The following is a 21514-nucleotide window of genomic DNA, read 5'->3' as shown; positions in this document are numbered from 1 at the left end:
GGAAGTTCCTTTGGGCGTCAGGAGGGATATGTGTTTTATGGATGATGAGGCTCCCGCCCATTTTAGTCAAGTAGCACGTCAGCATTTAACTGAAACATATGCAAATCAGTGGGTAGGTCAAGAAGGACCACAGAACTGGCCCGCTCGATCCCCAGATCTCAATCCTCTCGATTTCTCTATTTGGGGCAATTTACAGCATTTGGTTTATCGTACTCCTGTTCGCGATGTAGAGGACTTAAGAAACCGCATCATCAATGCGTGCAGGGTGATCAGAGAGACTCCAGGAATATTTGAGCGAATACATGGCTCAATGCGCCGACGTCTAGACGCATGCGTAATGTCTGAAGGTAGAAATATTGAACATTTAGTATGATTTCTACATGTTGTGTTTTTTGTTATCAATAAATTAGTTTTGTTTATTACCCTTTAATCGTTTAATGCAGGTACTAACTACAAAATAACAATGAATCCAGTTCGCATTTATGACGATGTATCTCTGTAGTTGTTCTTAAAATAATTTTTTGCTGCGAACTGGTTCATTTTGTGCAAAAAACCCAAGAGACATTTTTTGTTTAGAATGAAACAGGCTATCGGAAATGAATTTTTAATTGGTAAACAAATAATAATACAAAAAGTTACATTGGAAATAAATTTTATGGGTTGCGTTTTCCACTCCTTACAACCATGGGGTAAACCAAATAAATTACTGGCTAACTGTCTCTTTGGTAGTTCAAAACTTCAGGTTAATTTCAATATTGTAACTTTTTCAGTGCTTCTGAAAAAAATTGTTATACACATTTTATGTTCTCCATTTAAGGGGCTGTATCTTAACAAGGGATGCTCCAATGAAGTTTCTTTACAGGAAAGATCCTATCTTTTTTTCGATGAGGAATTACCTCCTTAAATGTTTTACACTTATTCAGTTACACCCTGTATAACTAGCAGAGGCATAGTTCCTCGTGGTACAATGAAAATTTTGTAAAATACCTAATTGAATGGATATTTTCCACAAACTGTTATTGTGATATGAAGTTGCACTAGATTTTTTCCAATTCAATGTTCATATAATCGAAAGGATTTTTTTTTTAGTTTGTCTCTTAAAGACACTTCTTTCCATAAACTACGCATGTTTGGATACAATTTTCATTTTGGTATTTGCTATTTCTTTCTTTGTCTGAAAGTTTTCAACTCTATATGATGATGAAGTAGTAAAAAGTCAATAGGTTTTTTCCCCAAATTATTATCTTGATTTCATTATCCGAAACTGTAATATTAGAATATAATATAATATATCCAGAAATAGTAAACAACTGTCATTATTGTAAACATGACATTCAAAACCCTCTAGTATAAGGGGGACATTATTATAAAGTACTTTTACTATTTCCAACGTCAGCTCCGAATTGACAATATTACTATTGTCTATTATATTAATAGTAGAAATATTAATGAAATTGAGAGCCGCAGGATCAAATCATTTAGGTTAGTTGACGAAAAAACAGAGACTTTAGATCATGAGAAGTATCTAACTGAGTAAAAAACTATTCAGTGGAAGATGTCAGAATTGTGAATTATGGAGAAAATACGATAAGGTTGAAGAAACGTGATGAACGCTATTGACAGTAATGGGTTGTGAAGAATGAACTTAGTGTGATTTTTCAAATTCTAGGTCATATCGTTTCAAATATGAAAAATAGTTCATGAATTTTTTTCCACAAGTTAGTTGAATTAAAATTTTTCTGACAACTAACAGGTTTGAATTTTTCTCCAGCTCTTGTGAATTTTGAAAATTTTCAGAAATTTTGGAAAAAAAATGAATACGCGAAGCTTTCAATTCAATTAGATAATGTTCATCATGTATGATGTTTCAATAAATCTGAATAAACTGCCTCTGCCTTGTTTCTTATTCATGAATCCATTAATCAACTGACAAATTGTATTGCGAAACATAGCAGCCGTCTAATTTGACTGACAACTATAATATGCCTTCGAGATATATTCAATTCAATAATAAGTGAAGGTACTGACCTTGAAATCAGCCATATTCATTATATGAACATTCCAGTGAAACACATATCTATAAAATGAAAACGTTTGCTATAAGTATCCACAGCAGATCCAGGTGAATATTTCTTATCCTGACACAGTTCTGATATTTCGAAAATATTTGTCAGCCTCCTTTTCGTCAAGAAATACTCGAAATGGAAAATATTTCAGAGTAGCAGAATGTGTATATTATTTTACTTAATTATACATTTTTATTTCCTTGACACTTTCATTATTGTGATGTATTATCAGAATCAGTCTTCTTCTGGATTTATGCTTGGGTTTTCACATCATATAATAATCAAGTTTGAAAAAGTAACCCTATGCAAAGATATGTAGATCATGAAAAAAGTAACTTTCAGACACAAACTGGAATAAAAAGCCTTTTCAAAACAGCTACTTCCATTCAAACATTGAATTACACAAAAGAAAAATACTTTTGAAACAAATACTTTTATATATATGAAAACTGAATTATACAAAAACACTTTTCTCTTTTCAGTTAGTATTCCAAACATTCGTTACGGAATTGACAGGAAATGACAGGATCATTTACAGGATTCAAATACAATATAATGGATGAAATTTCACTTACATGGAACAATGTCATCCTTACTGGTAGACATCCGATGTTTTGCCGTGGGACATTGGTCTTATCAGCTCTTCAGTACCAAATCTGGATAACATTATGAGGAAAAATATTCAATTCATTCATAAAATTACGACTTCATGTCACGGAATTAGTTAAATCAACTCATATCATCGATGACAGTATGTAATGACATTCATTCGAGTATTTGATTGAATCCCAGCCAACGGAATCTTGTTTGAATTGAAAGAGGTATATTTTCAGGAGAAATTAATTTCTGTGAAAAAAAGTTTTCAATTTTCTACTTCTCCATCTTGATCTTCCAAATCTCACAAAGAAAGGAAGGAAGCAATCAATTTCAGAGATGTGTTGATCATGCAAATGAGTAACTTTCAGACACAAACTTGAAAAAAGCCCTCTCGAAACAGCTACTTTCATATAAACATTGAATCACATGAAAGAAACTTATGATGCACTGTTTGGAATCTTTGGTGTAGTAATGAATATTACTGGAGTTTTTTCCCAACACCAAATCGTTATTTTTAATACCTCGACACGTGTTTCGATCACCAAGTGATCATCTTCGAAGAGGAAGATTAAAACTAGAAACTAATGCGAAATCAACCCTATTTATGCTATATAGGAATCCCATACAGGTAAACTATCCAGGCGTACCACCCTCTTTGAAGATGATCACTTGGTGATTTGGTGTTGGGAAAAAACTTCAGTAATATACATGAAAGAAAGATATTTTCGAAAAAAACACTTTTATATGAACAAAAACACTGTTCCCTATTCAGTTCGAATTCCAAACATTCGTTATGGAATTGAATCAGATATCATTCACAGGATTCCAATTAACTCAGTGAAGAAGGTGATATTGCACTTATTTGAAGGTGGTTGACAATGTTTCATGTTGAAGATGGTTGACAATGTTTCATGGTTAATTTCAATAGTTCGGAATTCCATTGTCTAATATGATAGAACATTATTTGAAATCCCAGAATCAATAAAATTTAAATTAATAGCTGAAAATAAAAATTATTTTATGGAAAAAAAAATCAGAAATGAAATTACTATAAAATAGAACACAAGCAACAATTGAAAGTTGAACAATTGAAAAGAAATAAAAATTGAAAGATTTCAAGCCAAGTTACTTCACGACATTTCGATTGTTAGTATCCCCAATCGTCTTCAGGTCATGACAGGAATTATTCCTCCTAGAGATGACTATTTATAGGTTGTTCTAGTGTTTTCACCTATACCCCCTCCCTTATCTCTGCTTCACCGGTTCAGCGGGAGCTGACGGTTTGTCAGGAGTTGGCTGTTTTCCGCTTGATTGTGGGTTTTCATAAGTTGCGTATCTCTACGCTAGCTTGGCTGAATAAGTTGTTGGACAACATATATGCGGCTTCTTTGAATTTCCTCCTAAACCAATGTTCCTTTTTGTGGATGATCTCAGGTTGGTACCACTTGATGTTATGTTAATGAGTCCAAACATGCTCTGACATGCTGAGAGTGTTTCTTGTGTACGGCAAAGCGGACTTTCAATGGCCTCTTAGTTTCACCAATATAGGATTTTCCGCACTCCGCGTTTGGTGACCTGGTTTTCGTGAGGCTACTACGGACAGTGTTTCCGGATCTGAAGCAGGTTCTGATGTTGTATTTGGACCCAATTCTTCTTAACCTTCTCAACCTTTCCGACAATCCTGTGATGTAGGGAAGTGCAAGTTCTGGTTGTGACGGCCACAAAACAGCCACACATAGAACGGTAACGGCAATGTTGACGACAGAACCTCTTTTCTCAGCGCATCCAGTGTTTGGCAGCCGAACCTAAGAGATATAGCGCGAAATTCAAATAGTGGCTGTTCGCATTTTACTTTTTTGTTGAAACTTGTCCTAGAGATCAATTACCCTAACACCAAACTGATATTTTTGCACTTGACGCGCGTTTCGCTATCAAGGTTAGCATCTTCAGGAGAAGAAAATTGATACTGTATCAATTTTCTTCTTCTGAAGATGTCGAGTGCAAAAATATCAGTTTGGTGTTAGGGAAATTGATCTCTAGGAAAAGTTTCAACTGTTACACCACAGGTTCCAATCTCATCATTTATTGTTATTGTTGCTTCACTACCGGTCAGGTTTTGATTCCACAGAAATCATCTGGGAAAAACCTTGGCCAATCAAAAATATCAACATGTGAAGCAACAATAAATATGTGAACTGAATTACCTCAAATTATGACCAACCATATTTATTTTCAGTAAATGTGGTAATGAAACTATATGAACTCAGTTCAAAATTTATTGGAAATACGTAAACCTCAACTTAAACTAATATTTTTTCAATAAATGATTCTTTTTCTTCAAAAATTTTTCATGAGCAGACAATATAATTGGATCAATGAAATCGCTGTTTGTCTGGGTGTTCAAAAACCTAATGAATTTTTTATCTTTTCCCCTAGTAACCAAATTGACTTTTCTACACCAAAAATACAAACAGCATCTAACAATCAGATGACACAGTTTTGAATCATTGTCAGAATGATCTGGACAGTTGACTAGGTTGAAGGATAGTTGCTCCAGTATTATTTTCCTCAAAATTTGTGAAATATTTCTAAAATTACACAAACGTGGTATCAAGTAAAATAATCTAGTTACTGATTGGGAAACTAAAAAGGTTAAAACTGTTCCTGGTTTTATCAATTTTGATTTTGGATACTGTCTTCCTTCAACAAAATCAAGATCCTGATCCCTAGACAGCATATTATTTTCACAAAACGTGCATGTAATGGACTTCATGATTTTTTGGTGATATATCCAGATATGTAAGTAATGGTACACCTCCCTATTTTAGTTCTTTGATACAGATTAATACTGGCTGGAAGTGGGATATCAATGTCACTTTCCGAAGATTGCACACTTTGCGAAGGGTCCACACTTTCTGATGATCCTGTTACAAAATAACGTAAATTGTCTAAAGCTCCCTCACTGGCATCTTCTTCACAGTTACTTCCTGGTGAATGTGAAGACATAAAGTTATTCACTAGAAGCGCTTTGAATGATGTGGTAACATGTAGAGCACTCTACCGTAAATATGTTTGGCTCTGGGGGTTAAGAGAGACTGACGACCAACTTTGAGATCTCTCAGTACACTGTTCTTGGTTTTGTATCCTGAAATAAATAATAAAAAATTATCTAGACATTTGAAAAATAAATTTTAATATCATTCAACAATTAAGTTCAATAGATATTGTGAATGGGCCCCTTACTAAGGAAAAATTAAAAAATGGTATTAATGATTGAACATTCCAAAATTTTTCTATTCAAACCTTGGGTAACACTGAGAATTTCATTTCTGGAAGGTGTCCAGCATGACGTAGCTGGGAAAGTTGATGTTTTCTGTTAGGTATCACCTACGAAAAATTAGCTTCATTCTTATTATAGACTTTTTCATTTCCAGAAAACTATTTCTCAATGTTCAAAAGAAGATGTCCAAAAGTAAACTTTTCCTAGTTTTCGAATAGTGATTTCATTTCAAATTGGTAGCCATATAGTCTCTGTACATACCTTGTGTAACGCTTATTCTATTCCTTGTTGGTGTCCGGAAATGACTTTCTTGCTCTTGCTCAAAAGTGGAAGTTGATGGCTGGTTATATAGCTATTATCACAGCTTCCATGACCTGAAAAATTACATGAATATATAATTTCTCTTTCTTTCTTTCATATATTGTGTAAAATTAACAAATTGGTATGTATGATGAACATTCCAAGATTTTTCTATTCATACCTTGGGTAACACTGATAATTTCATTTCTGGAAGGTGTACCAAAACAAATTTCTTGCTCAGGTATGGAAGTGGAGGGCTGACACATGTCCTCATATTGTTCTTGGCCTATAAAATGAAATTGCAGCATTTGTATGGATTTTTTTCTATAAACTACATATATTTTGGAACTACAGTTTTACAATAATTCTTACCTGCCACAGAAGACCTACTCATTCTTGCCATACCTCTTGGTTCTTCGATAGTTTCTGAAAACATGTAGAACACTATTATTCAACCACATGATAACATCTCTATTTTTCTGCAAATTCATATAGCAATACTTATAGTGCACTCGATAAGTGGTTAATCTAATTGTTGTTTAATAATGAGAATATGATGAATAAGATATATAAACTAGAATTGCAAGATATCGAAAGGAGTAAGGATTATGCTTACTTACCAGGAAGAAATAAAACAGGTACAGCATGTCGTTTTAAACCTCTTCTGCTAGTAATTTTATCTTCAACAGCGAAATATCTGTCACAAACTCGTGAGTTACAATAAATTGTCTCATGGGGTACATTGAAGAGTTCTTTATTGTTTATATTCTTGAGCCAAACATCGAAAACAATGGGGTCATCTTTGGGAAACCAATGTTGACTACTCTTCCTATCCTCACAAGAAGGAACGCAGCACTTTTTTCGATATCGTTTATGTTCGGAAGTACTCATTACGATAAATAAAAATATGAAACTGACAGTACACAAACAAAAACACAATTTGAAAAGGAAAACAGTCCCAAACCATATTTATACATTATTATCACAACAAAACTAACGGACGTCCTACCTAATTTAAGTTCATTCTTCTTCTGTAAACAGTAATTTGAATCATGCGCGCGCAGAAGGCACGTGATTCATTACAGAAAACTGGAGAAAACCCCGATAGTGTCGCCATCCCTGGTTTGGCAGCCGCGTAACATATAACCAAGTGTTGCCATTTAACTTACATTTCTATGTGTGGCTGTTTTGTGGTGACGGCTTCTCTTTCTTGTGGGGCTCTTGCTGTCTTTTAGCCAAATTCTGTTCCAACATCACTTTGGAGTATTGGCGTGAAGTTATCCACAGATTTCTGGCCACACATGCTGACGTAGAGGAAAATAAAAATCTGTGGTTGGGATACAAAATTATTAGCACCCGTACTAATATCTGTGGCTGGAAATACCTATTCACTATAGGTTGAACGTGAAATTATTGAGACTATTTGGTGTTTAACATTTTTATAGAGTCTTGAGTAGGTTGAGGCGTTGATAATCCTTTTCTCATCAACAATACAGATTGAGGGAAAAATAAAATTGAAAATATTAGACTTACTTTCCAATACCCCATATAGAAATGATATCCGATGATGTGCGTCCATCAAAATCACACAACTTCCATAGTTTCTTGAGAAGATTAACTTGGTGATAACAGTTTCTTCTGTTATCTAAACAGATTTCGAAAAAGAAATTGTTGAAACAATCAGACTCATTTTTTGAGATTCCTTGTATTCATGAAAATCACACAACTCTTATAGAATTTTGAATAGATCAACACAGTGAAAACCGTTTTTTTTTGTTACCCATAGGGAATTCGAGAAAAAAATTGTTGCAACAATCAGACTCATTTTTTGAGATTCCTTGTAAAATTGGAACCAGAAGATGTGCGTTCATGAAAATCACTTAACTGTTATAGAATCTTGGATAGATCGATATAGTGGAAAATGTTTTCTTGTCACCCATACAGATTTCGAGAAAAAAATTGTTGCAACAATCAGACTCACTTTTTAAAGCACCTTGTAGAATTGGAACCAAATGATGTGCGTTCATGAAAATAACATAACTGTTAGAGAATCTTGGGTAGATCGATATATTGAAAACCGTTTTCTTGTCACCCATACAGATTTCGAGAAAAAAATTGTTGCAACAATCAGACTCATTTTTTGAGATTCCTTGTAAAATTGGAACCAGAAGATGTGCGTTCATGAAAATTACATAACTGTTATAGAATCTTGGGTAGATCGATATAGTGAAAACCGTTTTATTGTCACACATCTTCTGATTACAATTCTACAAGGAATCTCAAAAAATGAGTCTGATTGTTGAATAATTTTTTTTATCGAAATCTTCATGGGTGACAAAAAAATATTTTTCACTATATCGATCTACCCAAGATTCTATAACAGTTGTGTAATTTTCATGAACGCACATCTTCTAGTTCCAATTCTACAAGGTGTTTTAAAAAGTGAGTCTGATTGTTTCAATATTTTTTCCTGGAAATCTGTATGGGTGACAAGAAAACAGTTTTCACTATATCGATCTACCTAAGATTCTATAACAGTTGTGTAATTTTCATTAACGCACATCTCCTAGTTCCAATTATACAAGGTGTTTTCAAAAGTGAGTCTGATTGTTTCAATATTTTTTCCTGGAAATCTGTATGGGTGACAAGAAAACAGTTTTCACTATATCGATCTACCTAAGATTCTATAACAGTTGTGTAATTTTCATGAACGCACATCTTCTAGTTCCAATTCTACAAGGTGTTTTATAAAGTGAGTCTGATTGTTTCAATATTTTTTCCTGGAAATCTGTATGGGTGACAAGAAAACGGTTTACACTATATCAATCTAACTAAGATTCTATAACAGTTATGTGATTTTCATGAACGCACATCTTCTAATTCCAATTCTACAAGGTGTTTTCAAAAGTGAGTCTGATTGTTTCAATATTTTTTCCTGGAAATCTGTATGGGTGACAAGAAAACGGTTTACACTATATCAATCTAACTAAGATTCTATAACAGTTGTGTGATTTTCATGAACGCACATCTTCTAGTTCCAATTCTACAAGGTGTTTTCAAAAGTGAGTCTGATTGTTTCAATATTTTTTCCTAGAAATCTGTATGGGTGACAAGAAAACGGTTTACACTATATCAATCTAACTAAGATTCTATAACAGTTGTGTGATTTTCATGAACGCACATCTTCTAGTTCCAATTCTACAAGGTGTTTTCAAAAGTGAGTCTGATTGTTTCAATATTTTTTCCTGGAAATCTGTATGGGTGACAAGAAAACGGTTCACACTATATCAATCTAACTAAGATTCTATAACAGTTGTGTGATTTTCATGAACGCACATCTTCTAGTTCCAATTCTACAAGGTGTTTTCAAAAGTGAGTCTGATTGTTTCAATATTTTTTCCTGGAAATCTGTATGGGTGACAAGAAAACGGTTTACACTATATCAATCTAACTAAGATTCTATAACAGTTGTGTGATTTTCATGAACGCACATCTTCTAGTTCCAATTCTACAAGGTGTTTTCAAAAGTGAGTCTGATTGTTTTAATATTTTTTCCTGGAAATCTGTATGGGTGACAAGAAAACGGTTTACACTATATCAATCTAACTAAGATTCTATAACAGTTGTGTGATTTTCATGAACGCACATCTTCTAGTTCCAATTCTACAAGGTGTTTTCAAAAGTGAGTCTGATTGTTTCAATATTTTTTCCTGGAAATCTGTATGGGTGACAAGAAAACGGTTTACACTATATCAATCTAACTAAGATTCTATGACAGTTGTGTGATTTTCATGAACGCACATCTTCTAGTTCCAATTCTACAAGGTGTTTTCAAAAGTGAGTCTGATTGTTTCAATATTTTTTCCTGGAAATCTGTATGGGTGACAAGAAAACGGTTTACACTATATCAATCTAACTGAGATTCTATAACAGTTGTGTGATTTTCATGAACGCACATTGTCTAGTTCCAATTCTACAAGGTGTTTTCAAAAGTGAGTCTGATTGTTTCAATATTTTTTCCTGGAAATCTGTATGGGTGACAAGAAAACGGTTTACACTATATCAATCTAACTAAGATTCTATAACAGTTGTGTGATTTTCATGAACGCACATCTTCTAGTTCCAATTCTACAAGGTGTTTTCAAAAGTGAGTCTGATTGTTTCAATATTTTTTCCTGGAAATCTGTATGGGTGACAAGAAAACGGTTTACACTATATCAATCTAACTAAGATTCTATAACAGTTGTGTGATTTTCATGAACGCACATCTTCTAGTTCCAATTCTACAAGGTGTTTTCAAAAGTGAGTCTGATTGTTTCAATATTTTTTCCTGGAAATCTGTATGGGTGACAAGAAAACGGTTTACACTATATCAATCTAACTAAGATTCTATAACAGTTGTGTGATTTTCATGAACGCACATCTTCTAGTTCCAATTCTACAAGGTGTTTTCAAAAGTGAGTCTGATTGTTTTAATATTTTTTCTTGGAAATCTGTATGGGTGACAAGAAAACGGTTTACACTGTATCAATCTAACTAAGATTCTATAACAGTTGTGTGATTTTCATGAACGCACATCTTCTAGTTCCAATTCTACAAGGTGTTTTCAAAAGTGAGTCTGATTGTTTCAATATTTTTTCCTGGAAATCTGTATGGGTGACAAGAAAACGGTTTACATTATATCAATCTAACTAAGATTCTATAACAGTTGTGTGATTTTCATGAACGCACATCTTCTAGTTCCAATTCTACAAGGTGTTTTCAAAAGTGAGTCTGATTGTTTCAATATTTTTTCCTGGAAATCTGTATGGGTGACAAGAAAACGGTTTACACTATATCAATCTAACTAAGATTCTATAACAGTTGTGTGATTTTCATGAACGCACATCTTCTAGTTCCAATTCTACAAGGTGTTTTCAAAAGTGAGTCTGATTGTTTCAATATTTTTTCCTGGAAATCTGTATGGGTGACAAGAAAACGGTTTACACTATATCAATCTAACTAAGATTCTATAACAGTTGTGTGATTTTCATGAACGCACATCTTCTAGTTCCAATTCTACAAGGTGTTTTCAAAAGTGAGTCTGATTGTTTCAATATTTTTTCCTGGAAATCTGTATGGGTGACAAGAAAACGGTTTACACTATATCAATCTAACTAAGATTCTATAACAGTTGTGTGATTTTCATGAACGCACATCTTCTAGTTCCAATTCTACAAGGTGTTTTCAAAAGTGAGTCTGATTGTTTTAATATTTTTTCTTGGAAATCTGTATGGGTGACAAGAAAACGGTTTACACTGTATCAATCTAACTAAGATTCTATAACAGTTGTGTGATTTTCATGAACGCACATCTTCTAGTTCCAATTCTACAAGGTGTTTTCAAAAGTGAGTCTGATTGTTTCAATATTTTTTCCTGGAAATCTGTATGGGTGACAAGAAAACGGTTTACACTATATCAATCTAACTAAGATTCTATAACAGTTGTGTGATTTTCATGAACGCACATCTTCTAGTTCCAATTCTACAAGGTGTTTTCAAAAGTGAGTCTGATTGTTTCAATATTTTTTCCTGGAAATCTGTATGGGTGACAAGAAAACGGTTTACACTATATCAATCTAACTAAGATTCTATAACAGTTATGTAGTTTTCATGAACGCACATCTTCTGGTTCCAATTCTACAAGGAATTTCAAAAAATGAGTCTGATTGTTTCAACATTTTTGTTTTCGAAATCTCTTCGGGTGAGAAGAAAATTGTTATCACTACGTCAATCTACCCAAGATTCCATAAGACTTATGCGATTTTTATGCACGCACATCATCTGGTTTCAATTCTACAAGGGGTTGAAAAAGTTAGTTTGATCGTTTCAACAATTTCATTCTCGAATTCCGTATGGGTAACAAAAAAATGGTTTTCACTGTGTTGATCTATTCAAAATTCTATAAGAGTTGTGTGATTTTCATGAATACAAGGAATCTCAAAAAATGAGTCTGATTGTTTCAACAATTTCTTTTTCGAAATCTGTTTAGATAACAAGAAAACTGTTATCACCAAGTTAATCTTCTCAAGAAACTATGGAAGTTGTGTGATTTTGATGGACGCACATCATCGGATATCATTTCTATATGGGGTATTGGAAAGTAAGTCTAATAATTTCAATTTTATTTTTCCCTTAATCTGTATTGTTGATGAGAAAAGGATTATCAACGCCTCAATCTACTCAAGACTCTATAAAAATGTTAAACACCAAATAGTCTCAATAATTTCACGTTCAACCTATAGTGAATAGGTATTTCCAGCCACAGATATCAGTACGGGTGCTAATAATTTTGTATCCCAACCACAGATTTTTATTTTCCTCTACGTCGGCATTTGTGGCCAGAAATCTGTGGATAACTTCACGCCAATCTTTGGAGTAACCATATAAAATTACGACTTCATGTCGAATGAGTTCAATTCACTCATGTCATCGATGACAGTGCGTAATACATTCATTCGCTTATTCGAACGAATCCCAACAAATTAATCTTGTTTAAATTGAAAGGGGTATATTTTTAGGAGAGGTTAATTTCCGGGAATGAAAAGTTTTGGCTTTTTATTTCTCCATCTCGATACAAAAAAAAAATGTGGGAATCTTCCAAAGAAAGTCTTTGTTTTTACTTTTTGGTAGTTTTGCAGGTAATGAAAAGTCTTGAAATAGGATCGAGATATTTGTCATATTCAAATTGGTATTGGGAAACACAACGGAGGTCTAATTAAAATTTTGAGTTCAAAATGTTTCTATGATTGCCCCAATTTACTAAACAATTGTAGCAAGAAAAACGACAATCCCGGTGAGAAGGACAGATATCATAAACTGAAATCTGTAATCATTAAGGGTGATAATGTATTCACATAAAAAATTCTCCGTCATTGGTTCATTCATTTTCTGTAATTTTTCTTCTTCCGAAAGTTTTTGTAAATTCATACGCATGAATATTTACTATTAGGATTTCTGAAACATGAATTGAACCATTCACACCATATTCGTCTGTATACAACTTTTTCATTATTACATATACTTTATTGTCCAAAAAAAATCTTGTTGACAAAGTTAGCGAATAAATATAAAAGAATACATAAATGTCATATGAATATAAAAATATAGATAAAATATAATGTGAACTTAAGTATAAAAACACTGAATGAAAAACCACAAACAATGGTTTAAACATACATACACATGAAACATGCTTAGTTAAAAATGATCGGTATAGAACTCAGTCAAACTGTAATAGGGTCTACTACTCAAAATTTCTTTCAATCATTTTTCTGTGCTACTAATTGGTATCAATCTTTATCTCTTTTGTGTAACTCGGCAACTCGACAGATGGTTACACATCTTCACACCTTTGTAAAATAAGGAGTCCTTGACCAGAGAGTTGCAAGGAATAAGTTATTTAAAATTTTTTTGCACGCTCTGACGAGTTGTATAGTGATGGGTGGTAACCTCAAGTTTCACAAGATGTTTCCTAATTGAACACACTGTCTCCAGAATAAAAAGAGCTACAATCGTCAAATTTTTTTTATCTATAAATAGTTGCCTGCATGAGTCACGAGGTTTAGCTTTGCACAAGTATCGTATAGCTCTCTTCTGTAATACAAATACAGACTCCAGCAAATTAAGCTACACACACCCCAAAAAGGTATATACCGTACCTTAAGTGATATGCTGTTTTTGCATATATATAAAATTCATTCATTGTTAATTGAATTGAACACGAAGTTACAATTTTGAAGGAATGTTGGCTGAGTACAAGTTAGATGAGCACAGCGCCATTTTGCTAGAATTGGAATAACGTTTATGTGAATTATTTCCAAATTATATTTTAGTCATTTTGAATAAGATATAAGACCCTTTTGTCACTATTTCCATTATATAAGTAACTCATCTTAAGGTGTTAACAACTAACATTCGTTTGAATGTGGACGTCAATGTATCTTGATGAATGTTACAAGTTTCAAATCTCATTGTCTAAAATGGTGTTAACTGATTTTGAATTCATGAAAAAACAAATAATATAATCATGAATGAAATGTTTGATTCATTAGCAAAAATTGTGAGAACGCTAATTTGCAAAGAAAACAAATTATTGTGACCTGTGATGAAAATGGATTAATAATGGATTGAAGAATAAGTAAAATATCAATGTTATTCAAGCAAAACTGTGGAATCAAATGAAATAATCAAGATTCAATAATATTCATATATAACGACTAACCGTTTTTATCGACGATAATGTTTACTCAACTTGGGTTCATACTTACATATTGAGAAAATATAAACGTTTAGTGCGACTCCGGTTTAAGCGACCAACTGCTTTTAGCGACCATTTTTTATGACTATACTTCCGGTTGAGACTTGTCGCCTACTTGTCCGGCACAGCACAGCACGGCGCTGTTCGTCGCCTAATGGCGACGGGTAGTAGCATCGCCCACTTGTCCAGCTACAACCAGCATATTGAAGGTGCTGTTTGTTAGATTTCAAGGGAATTTCAGTTGATATCGAGTGGTGATAGAAACATGTCTATCAGTAACAGTTCATAATTGAATGTAGATGAAAATAGTCACAAAAAAGAATGTTGTGGGTCCATCCCATTAATTAAAAGAGGTCAGATCTGGGAGAGTTTCATCATCTTTTTAACGACTTGAAAGAAGACGAGGAGAAATTTTTCCAGTATTTCCGAATGATTCCAGGCAAATTTTCAGAACTTCTGGATATTTTAGAGCCTGCCTTAACAAGCAACTCAATTTATCCTCGTCCATTTTCATAGGTATCGTCGGCTAATGGAATAGCAAAAAAGAGAGACATAAACTTCCCAGGCACGTTTGGACAAGTTGATGCTGGCAAGCGGTGGCCGGCGACGCGCTGACTTGACCAGTCCGTCACAGCACGTTCCGTTATTTGCCGGTCAGGATCGGAGAACTGGAATTCTTTCCGGCGACGGACACTCTTGGCTGTACCGTGCAGGGTTAGTGGGCGGTTGTCAATTCATTTTCATTGTTTCAATCCTATTTGTATTTTGACAAGACGGGCCATGCTGTGCTGTGCCAGACAAGTGGGCGACAAGCTTAAAACGTCACGCAATGTTTTGTTTACACAACCTACGCCCCACTACCTTGGTGCGCTATTTTATAAATCAACACCGGACAAGACGTTGAAATTCAAAGGTGAAAAATGTACAGGAGTAAAATTATTAAAGGAGAGAATAACTATGATGGTAGAAGTCAACATGAGTGTCACAGTTAAAAACACTCGTAATCGAAAAATCTCAACGTGTCAGATGTTTCAAAATTGTGCGGCAATTGCCAATGGATTATGAGAGCAATCGAAGAGCCTGGATAATAGCTGACATTTTTACCAAATGGGTACGCGCATGGAATCGTGAACATACGGAAAAGAAAAATAAAATCCTGATGTTAGTTGACAACTGTCCAGCATATTCCCATATGCAAACTTGAAAAGCACAACCCTGTTGTCTTTGCTTCCAAACACATCAGTGTTGAAACCCATGGATCAAGGGATTATTCGAGCTTTGGAAACACATTTTCGTAAAAACCTTGTCCAGTTTGTAGACGGCTGCGAATGCAATACTTTGAGTACCCAAAGATCACTGTGCTCGATGCTATTCTAATGGTTTGAAAAGCTTGGTACCAACTCAAACAAAGAACAATTTTTTACTGTTACAAACACGCTGGATTTGTGCGAAGCGAAGAAGATGACGTACTGCTGAGCATTTGGGGGAGGGCTATTGATAGGCATCAGTCATCCATAACAATCGATGACTTTGAACAATAAGCGTGGGTCGATAATGTCCGATGATGTCAATCCGAAAAGCAAAACAAAAAACGTATGCACTAATGTACTCTTCACTACTAATAAACAATCGTGTACGTTTATGAAAAATAAAATTAATTTTGAAAAAAAAAATTAAATAACACCGCCCATGGCATACAAACAAACCGCCGACATTCGGTAACTGTTTAGTTTTTATGCCATTCGAATTGACTTGCCGTTTTGTGCGTCGTCTGGTTAGTACAACATAGTATATCCGGTCCCTTGAAAGTCGTTATAACCGGATTCTACTGTGAATGTAAAACAACGAAAATAAAAAAATTCGAAGGAAGATTTGAAACCAAGTTACTTCATGACTTTCCAGAAGTTAGTATCCGCATTCGTCTTCGGGTACTAACTAGCTTATTCCTGTTACTGCTACTATTTATTTATAGGCCACTGAGGCAATGTTAATTGTTTTTCTCTCCATTAGAAGTTTCATATTGCGTCACTTCACCCCAGCCTAGCTGAATGCGTCGTTTGTCAATATGTGAGCAGCTCATTTGAACTATCTCTTGAACCAGTTTTTCTCCCTGTAGATGATTTCAGCTTTGAATCACTTGCTGTTTTGTTGATGAGTTCAAATATGCTTATCAGAAACGGGTCAGTTATCATCAAAATAAGATTGTAGGAATTTATAATTCAAACGTCATGAAGTGCAGTGACTCGAATCTCTTTTGATATGTTTAATTTTTCCCTTTCTTCCATCATTCATGTTGATTATTACACAAACTGTCATCTCATACCGAAATCGTTGTAGATGTCCTGACGTTCTTTGTCCTACTGTTTTTAAACTTTTTTCTCAACAATTTCAAATGTTTATCTGATGATATTTGAACCCTTTTCCCCAGTTGCATTCTGTTGTGTTTTATATATATATATATATATATATATATATATATATATATATATAAATCGATTTAATTCGTGGGGTTGCAGTCAATAGCTGGGCTGTTACAAAGAAAACTCTTTGTTATATGTCAAGCTTTCGGTATATTTCACACCTTCGTCAGGACAACTACAATAATAAGATTATATATCTTGTAAAAAATATATAAATATGGAGAACTTACTAACGTGAGAATAAAATATAAAATGGTTCAAAAACAGATAGAAAAACATTAATTAATGACAGTTGATAAAAATTTTGGCTGACAATGTCAAGTGGGAAAATTCTGAATGATACTCGAATTACTAGATCTTTTATTTTCTTTATCATATTTCAGTAGGAACGTGTAAATTTTGCTAAGACTATCAATATCAGTTCGTTTATTCATTGAATGTTCTTCGTTATTAATATGTATCATTTCCAAAAATATTCTTTTAGTTGTATTGGTTTCTCTATCTAAAATATTTGGATTTTCAAAATTCATTTTATGATCCTCCGAATTAACATGTTCTGTTAATGCACAAGAATTAACATTTCGTCTACAGTCGCTCTTATGGGAAGTGATGCGATTACTTAGAGGTCTAGATGTTTGTCCTATATATGTTTATATGTTTTAGAACAATCCATTCACTAATTATTCTGTTATATATATATATATATATATATATATATATATATATATATATATATATATATATATATATATATATATATATATATATTGGATGATGCAACTAATTTTCCTTTTGTGTGTCGGACCGTATAAAAGGACACACAACAGGATGACACGTTCAGATAGAGTAGGGCCTAGAGGATGACAGCACGACCAGCTGTCGAAAGCGCTCGCAGATAATTAAACATAAGTTATAGAGCTTATAGGTTATATAGGTTATAGGTTAATGCAGTCAAGCTGCTGGAAAATAATTCCATGAAAAAAAAAATATATATATATATATATATATATATATATATATATATATATATATATATATATATATATATATATATATATATGTTTCACGACTTGTTAATTCAACAAATTGATTTGCATCGTATACATTTAGGAATATTTCATAGGTACTAATTTCAGTGAATGCGCATATCATAAGTTGTTGTTGAAAATCGTTGTTGAAAAAACCCTAATATCAAATAATATTTTGAATGACTTGCTATTCCATTCTCATCCATCTCATGATTTTCTTCCGAATTGATGTTTGATAATACGACTCATATTCAATATCCTAATCAGACTGATTTATAATTTTAATATCCTAATAAGACTGATTTTCATTGTTTCATGACAATAGTATATAAAAAAGTTGTCATTCCAAACATCCACGGACGTTGTGTTTTGATTATTTCACTCAATGAAAATTCTGAAAATATTCAATGATTTATTTAATCTATTTATTTTTCCAGGTGAGCAACAAAATCTGACTAATTACAGTTATGGTAAGTGTCCGATTCATTAATTTTAGTTCTTGTTTTACCATCAAACTCAAGAGGAATTTATATCACCCCTTAATTTTGAGCAGCTAAATGACAGATGCATTGAATTTCCTAATCTAATAACATAACAAATTTCGCAAACTACTACTACTGAAGAAGACTGGATTTCAATTTTCTATAACGTGATGAATGTGGTCATAAACATGAACACGTATATTTTTCAACCATTGTTGTTTCTGATACTCTTTCAATATAGAAGCATTCTGTTAACGTTTCGTTCTGGTTTTCATCAGGTTTACACCTACAGTATATTCATCGAAGATACGTTTCTGAAGCATTAAATATGGCAGACCCGCGGCAAAAAATATTTTCCTTTTGTATTTAACATATGGAAAAAGGAGGGTAGATAGTAAAACGTATGTTCTCGTAAATCATGTCTTTTCAATGCAATATGGATCCCTTCATATTTTAATAGAACTGGCCGTGATACAAATGCTACATACTTGACATGTCTATTCAGTATTCTTGGAAGAATCAAGTCAAACCGTAGATATTAAAGTATCAAGTAATTTATCTTTCAAAATGTTCGGAATGTTATCCACTATTCAATAAACAGTAATGAAGTTTACTCTCAAATTCCTCTCTGACATTCCGAAAAACTGACTGTTATTCTTCTCTTCAAATCTTGAATGTCTCGTAGGTGTGTCTTATAAACAAACGTTTCTAGATGCCATCATAGAAAGAAGTCTAGAGGCGATAGGTCGAGTGGTCATGATGGCCATTCTTTTGTTCCTCTTCGACTAATCTGCCTGCCAAACAATCTGTCATTCACCCACGGTCTATCTCGAAGATAGTATATAATGTGGTGGAGCATCATTTTTTTGGAAGTTGCAATGAATAAAGATCCAATAATACTATTCTCAGGAAAACCTTCTCTGAATACTAAAAAGTTGCAGTTTTTCATCGGTCCAGTAGTGACCATTTTGTTCATTACCATGCCCATTTAGAAAAACATACACGCATCAGTGGAGCAGATATTGTGCAAACTGTTCGGGTTTTCATTTATAAAGTCCGCCATTGTTTCATAAAATTGAGTTCTTCTGTTGAAATCGACGTCATGAAGCTGGTGAAGAATTTTCATTTTATATGGGTGAAATTTAAGTTTGGTGGTTTCTTCACTAATTTGTGAGACATTTTTACTTGGCGTGTCAGAATGCAGTATAGATGCCTTGAACTTCTATTTGCTCTATTTCGTCCAAAACACGGCGATTATTTCTTCTTTTCTTAGCAACGTAACAAGGTTCACTAAAATTAGCAATTCACTCCAGGACACATTTATTATTCAAATAACTGTTAGGAATCACACGTTAAAAGGTAAGACCTCGTTAATCCTTAGCTCGCACAAGTTTCGACTTCTGAGGGTTGTCGTTCGTAGGGGTGCGACAGCTGGTTAACGGAAAAACAGATTTTTTAAACAGATATCTTTTATTGAACGTTGTTCTTGTGCATCTTCGACATTCGCTATAAATAAGAATAATTTCAATTATTTGTTGAATTGTGAATACTATTGTTGAAATAATTTCATAAACTTTCAGAATTCATTTTACAATAACTTGATTTTGGCAAATAGAAATTTTCTCAGGAATGATAAATGAAGAATAATTTAACTCAACAATGCTTGACCTGTGCCCCGTTTTTTCTACGGCATGCGGATTTTATTCAACTTGTGAAATGTAACAAAATAGGTAGATATAATCAAATTGGTGATAAACGTTAATTTCTTCATTTTTGGACAACTATCCAACTAATTTGTCATTCGTGACTACAATACAAGTACTAAATGAATATTACTGGAGTTTTAACGATTTGGTGTTGGGAAAAAACTTCAGTAATATTCATTACTACACCAAAGTTTCCAAACAGTGCATCATTAGTATACAAGTACTAGTTTAGGTTACTCATATTCTATTTAGTAATAATATCCCTCGGAATATTTGGTTAAATAATTGAACTAAAAATGCATTCATCAATATGCAATACGACTTCAGTTATTTTTTTAATTTTCATTCATCAAAATGATGTCACAGAGTGTTTTGGATACCTAAACTCAACCACTTTTCACTTCAAGATTTTAATGGTGATCCTTAAATCTATAATATTGGGCTTTCTACTTCTCCATCTTTATAATGAAAATGTGCTTCCTTTCTTTCTTTGGAAGATTCCCACATTTTTGTATCAAGATGGAGAAGTAGAAAGCCAAAACCTTCTTTACCAAAACTGAATCCCTACTAAAAATAGACCCTTACACTATACTGGTGATTTTTTCAGGAATAAAAAGAATTTCCATTGTGAATAAATATCAAACATATGTCGGAAATTACTTTCATTTTCATTTTCATTGAAATGCAAAACTATATCACAATGTTACACACTATAAAATTAGTTTTCCTATCATTTTTCGAATTTGTGCTACTTTATCTGTGAACCATCAATAAGTTGAAATTGTTAGTTTTATTGTCATCGTTGGAAAAACGAAAGTTAACAAACTTTTCAATTCACACTTCTTGATTGAATTACAAGTTGTGAATATATGATCTATTGTAAACATTCAAATCAGAGTTATTAGTTTCATACCTAGTTGACTTATTTGAACTTTATAGTGAAGCTACTTTCACTGGTAACTAAATATAGTTAGTTCTGTGAGCCATAGTTCCTTACAACGTGCACGCCTGCTGATCATATAATATGATGTATTGAAATGAAATCAATTTATTACAATATGAACAAAAATCTCTGACTTCACACGACAATTCAGAATTGTTATTTTTTCGTGAGCCATAGTTCAAGTCAAGCTATCAATAAGTTTAGGTTTAGTATCATTATTACCACAGTTTTCATGTACATAACTTCTTTGAACACAAAAGCTTCTTCCCGCAATCTCGTGCCAGTTTTGAATGAAAGTTACGGTTCGAATGATTTCAATATGAGTTCAAATATACATAATTATCCTTGATAATGAAAACATTAATTCGGATAAGGATTAATATCATGCCATTAT

At 33.2% G+C, this 21514-nt stretch overlaps 2 protein-coding genes across 2 annotated transcripts in view; one reads left to right on the top strand and one right to left on the bottom strand.

Annotated features, from left to right (window-relative positions):
• dsx (doublesex) overlaps positions 1 to 21514 on the top strand; it is a 306001-nt gene that overhangs the window by 94969 nt on the left and 189518 nt on the right. The window lies entirely within an intron of this gene.
• On the bottom strand, positions 4918 to 7134 carry LOC111512949 (uncharacterized). The gene is made up of 5 exons (XM_074178037.1): positions 6864 to 7134; positions 6616 to 6669; positions 6425 to 6529; positions 6205 to 6317; positions 4918 to 5808 (listed from the first exon to the last, which is right to left on the bottom strand). The coding sequence occupies exons 1-4, from the start codon at positions 7132 to 7134 to the stop codon at positions 6217 to 6219; spliced, it is 531 nt and encodes a 176-aa protein (XP_074034138.1). The 3' UTR covers positions 4918 to 5808; positions 6205 to 6216.

Source organism: Leptinotarsa decemlineata, unplaced genomic scaffold, assembly GCF_025532065.1.
Source record: "Leptinotarsa decemlineata unplaced genomic scaffold, Ldec_3_MD MMD2_tig00003348_RagTag_RagTag, whole genome shotgun sequence".
Lineage (NCBI taxonomy): Eukaryota > Metazoa > Arthropoda > Insecta > Coleoptera > Chrysomelidae > Leptinotarsa > Leptinotarsa decemlineata.
Note: the sequence above shows the minus strand (reverse complement) of the source record. Positions and strands in the feature narration are given on the sequence as shown.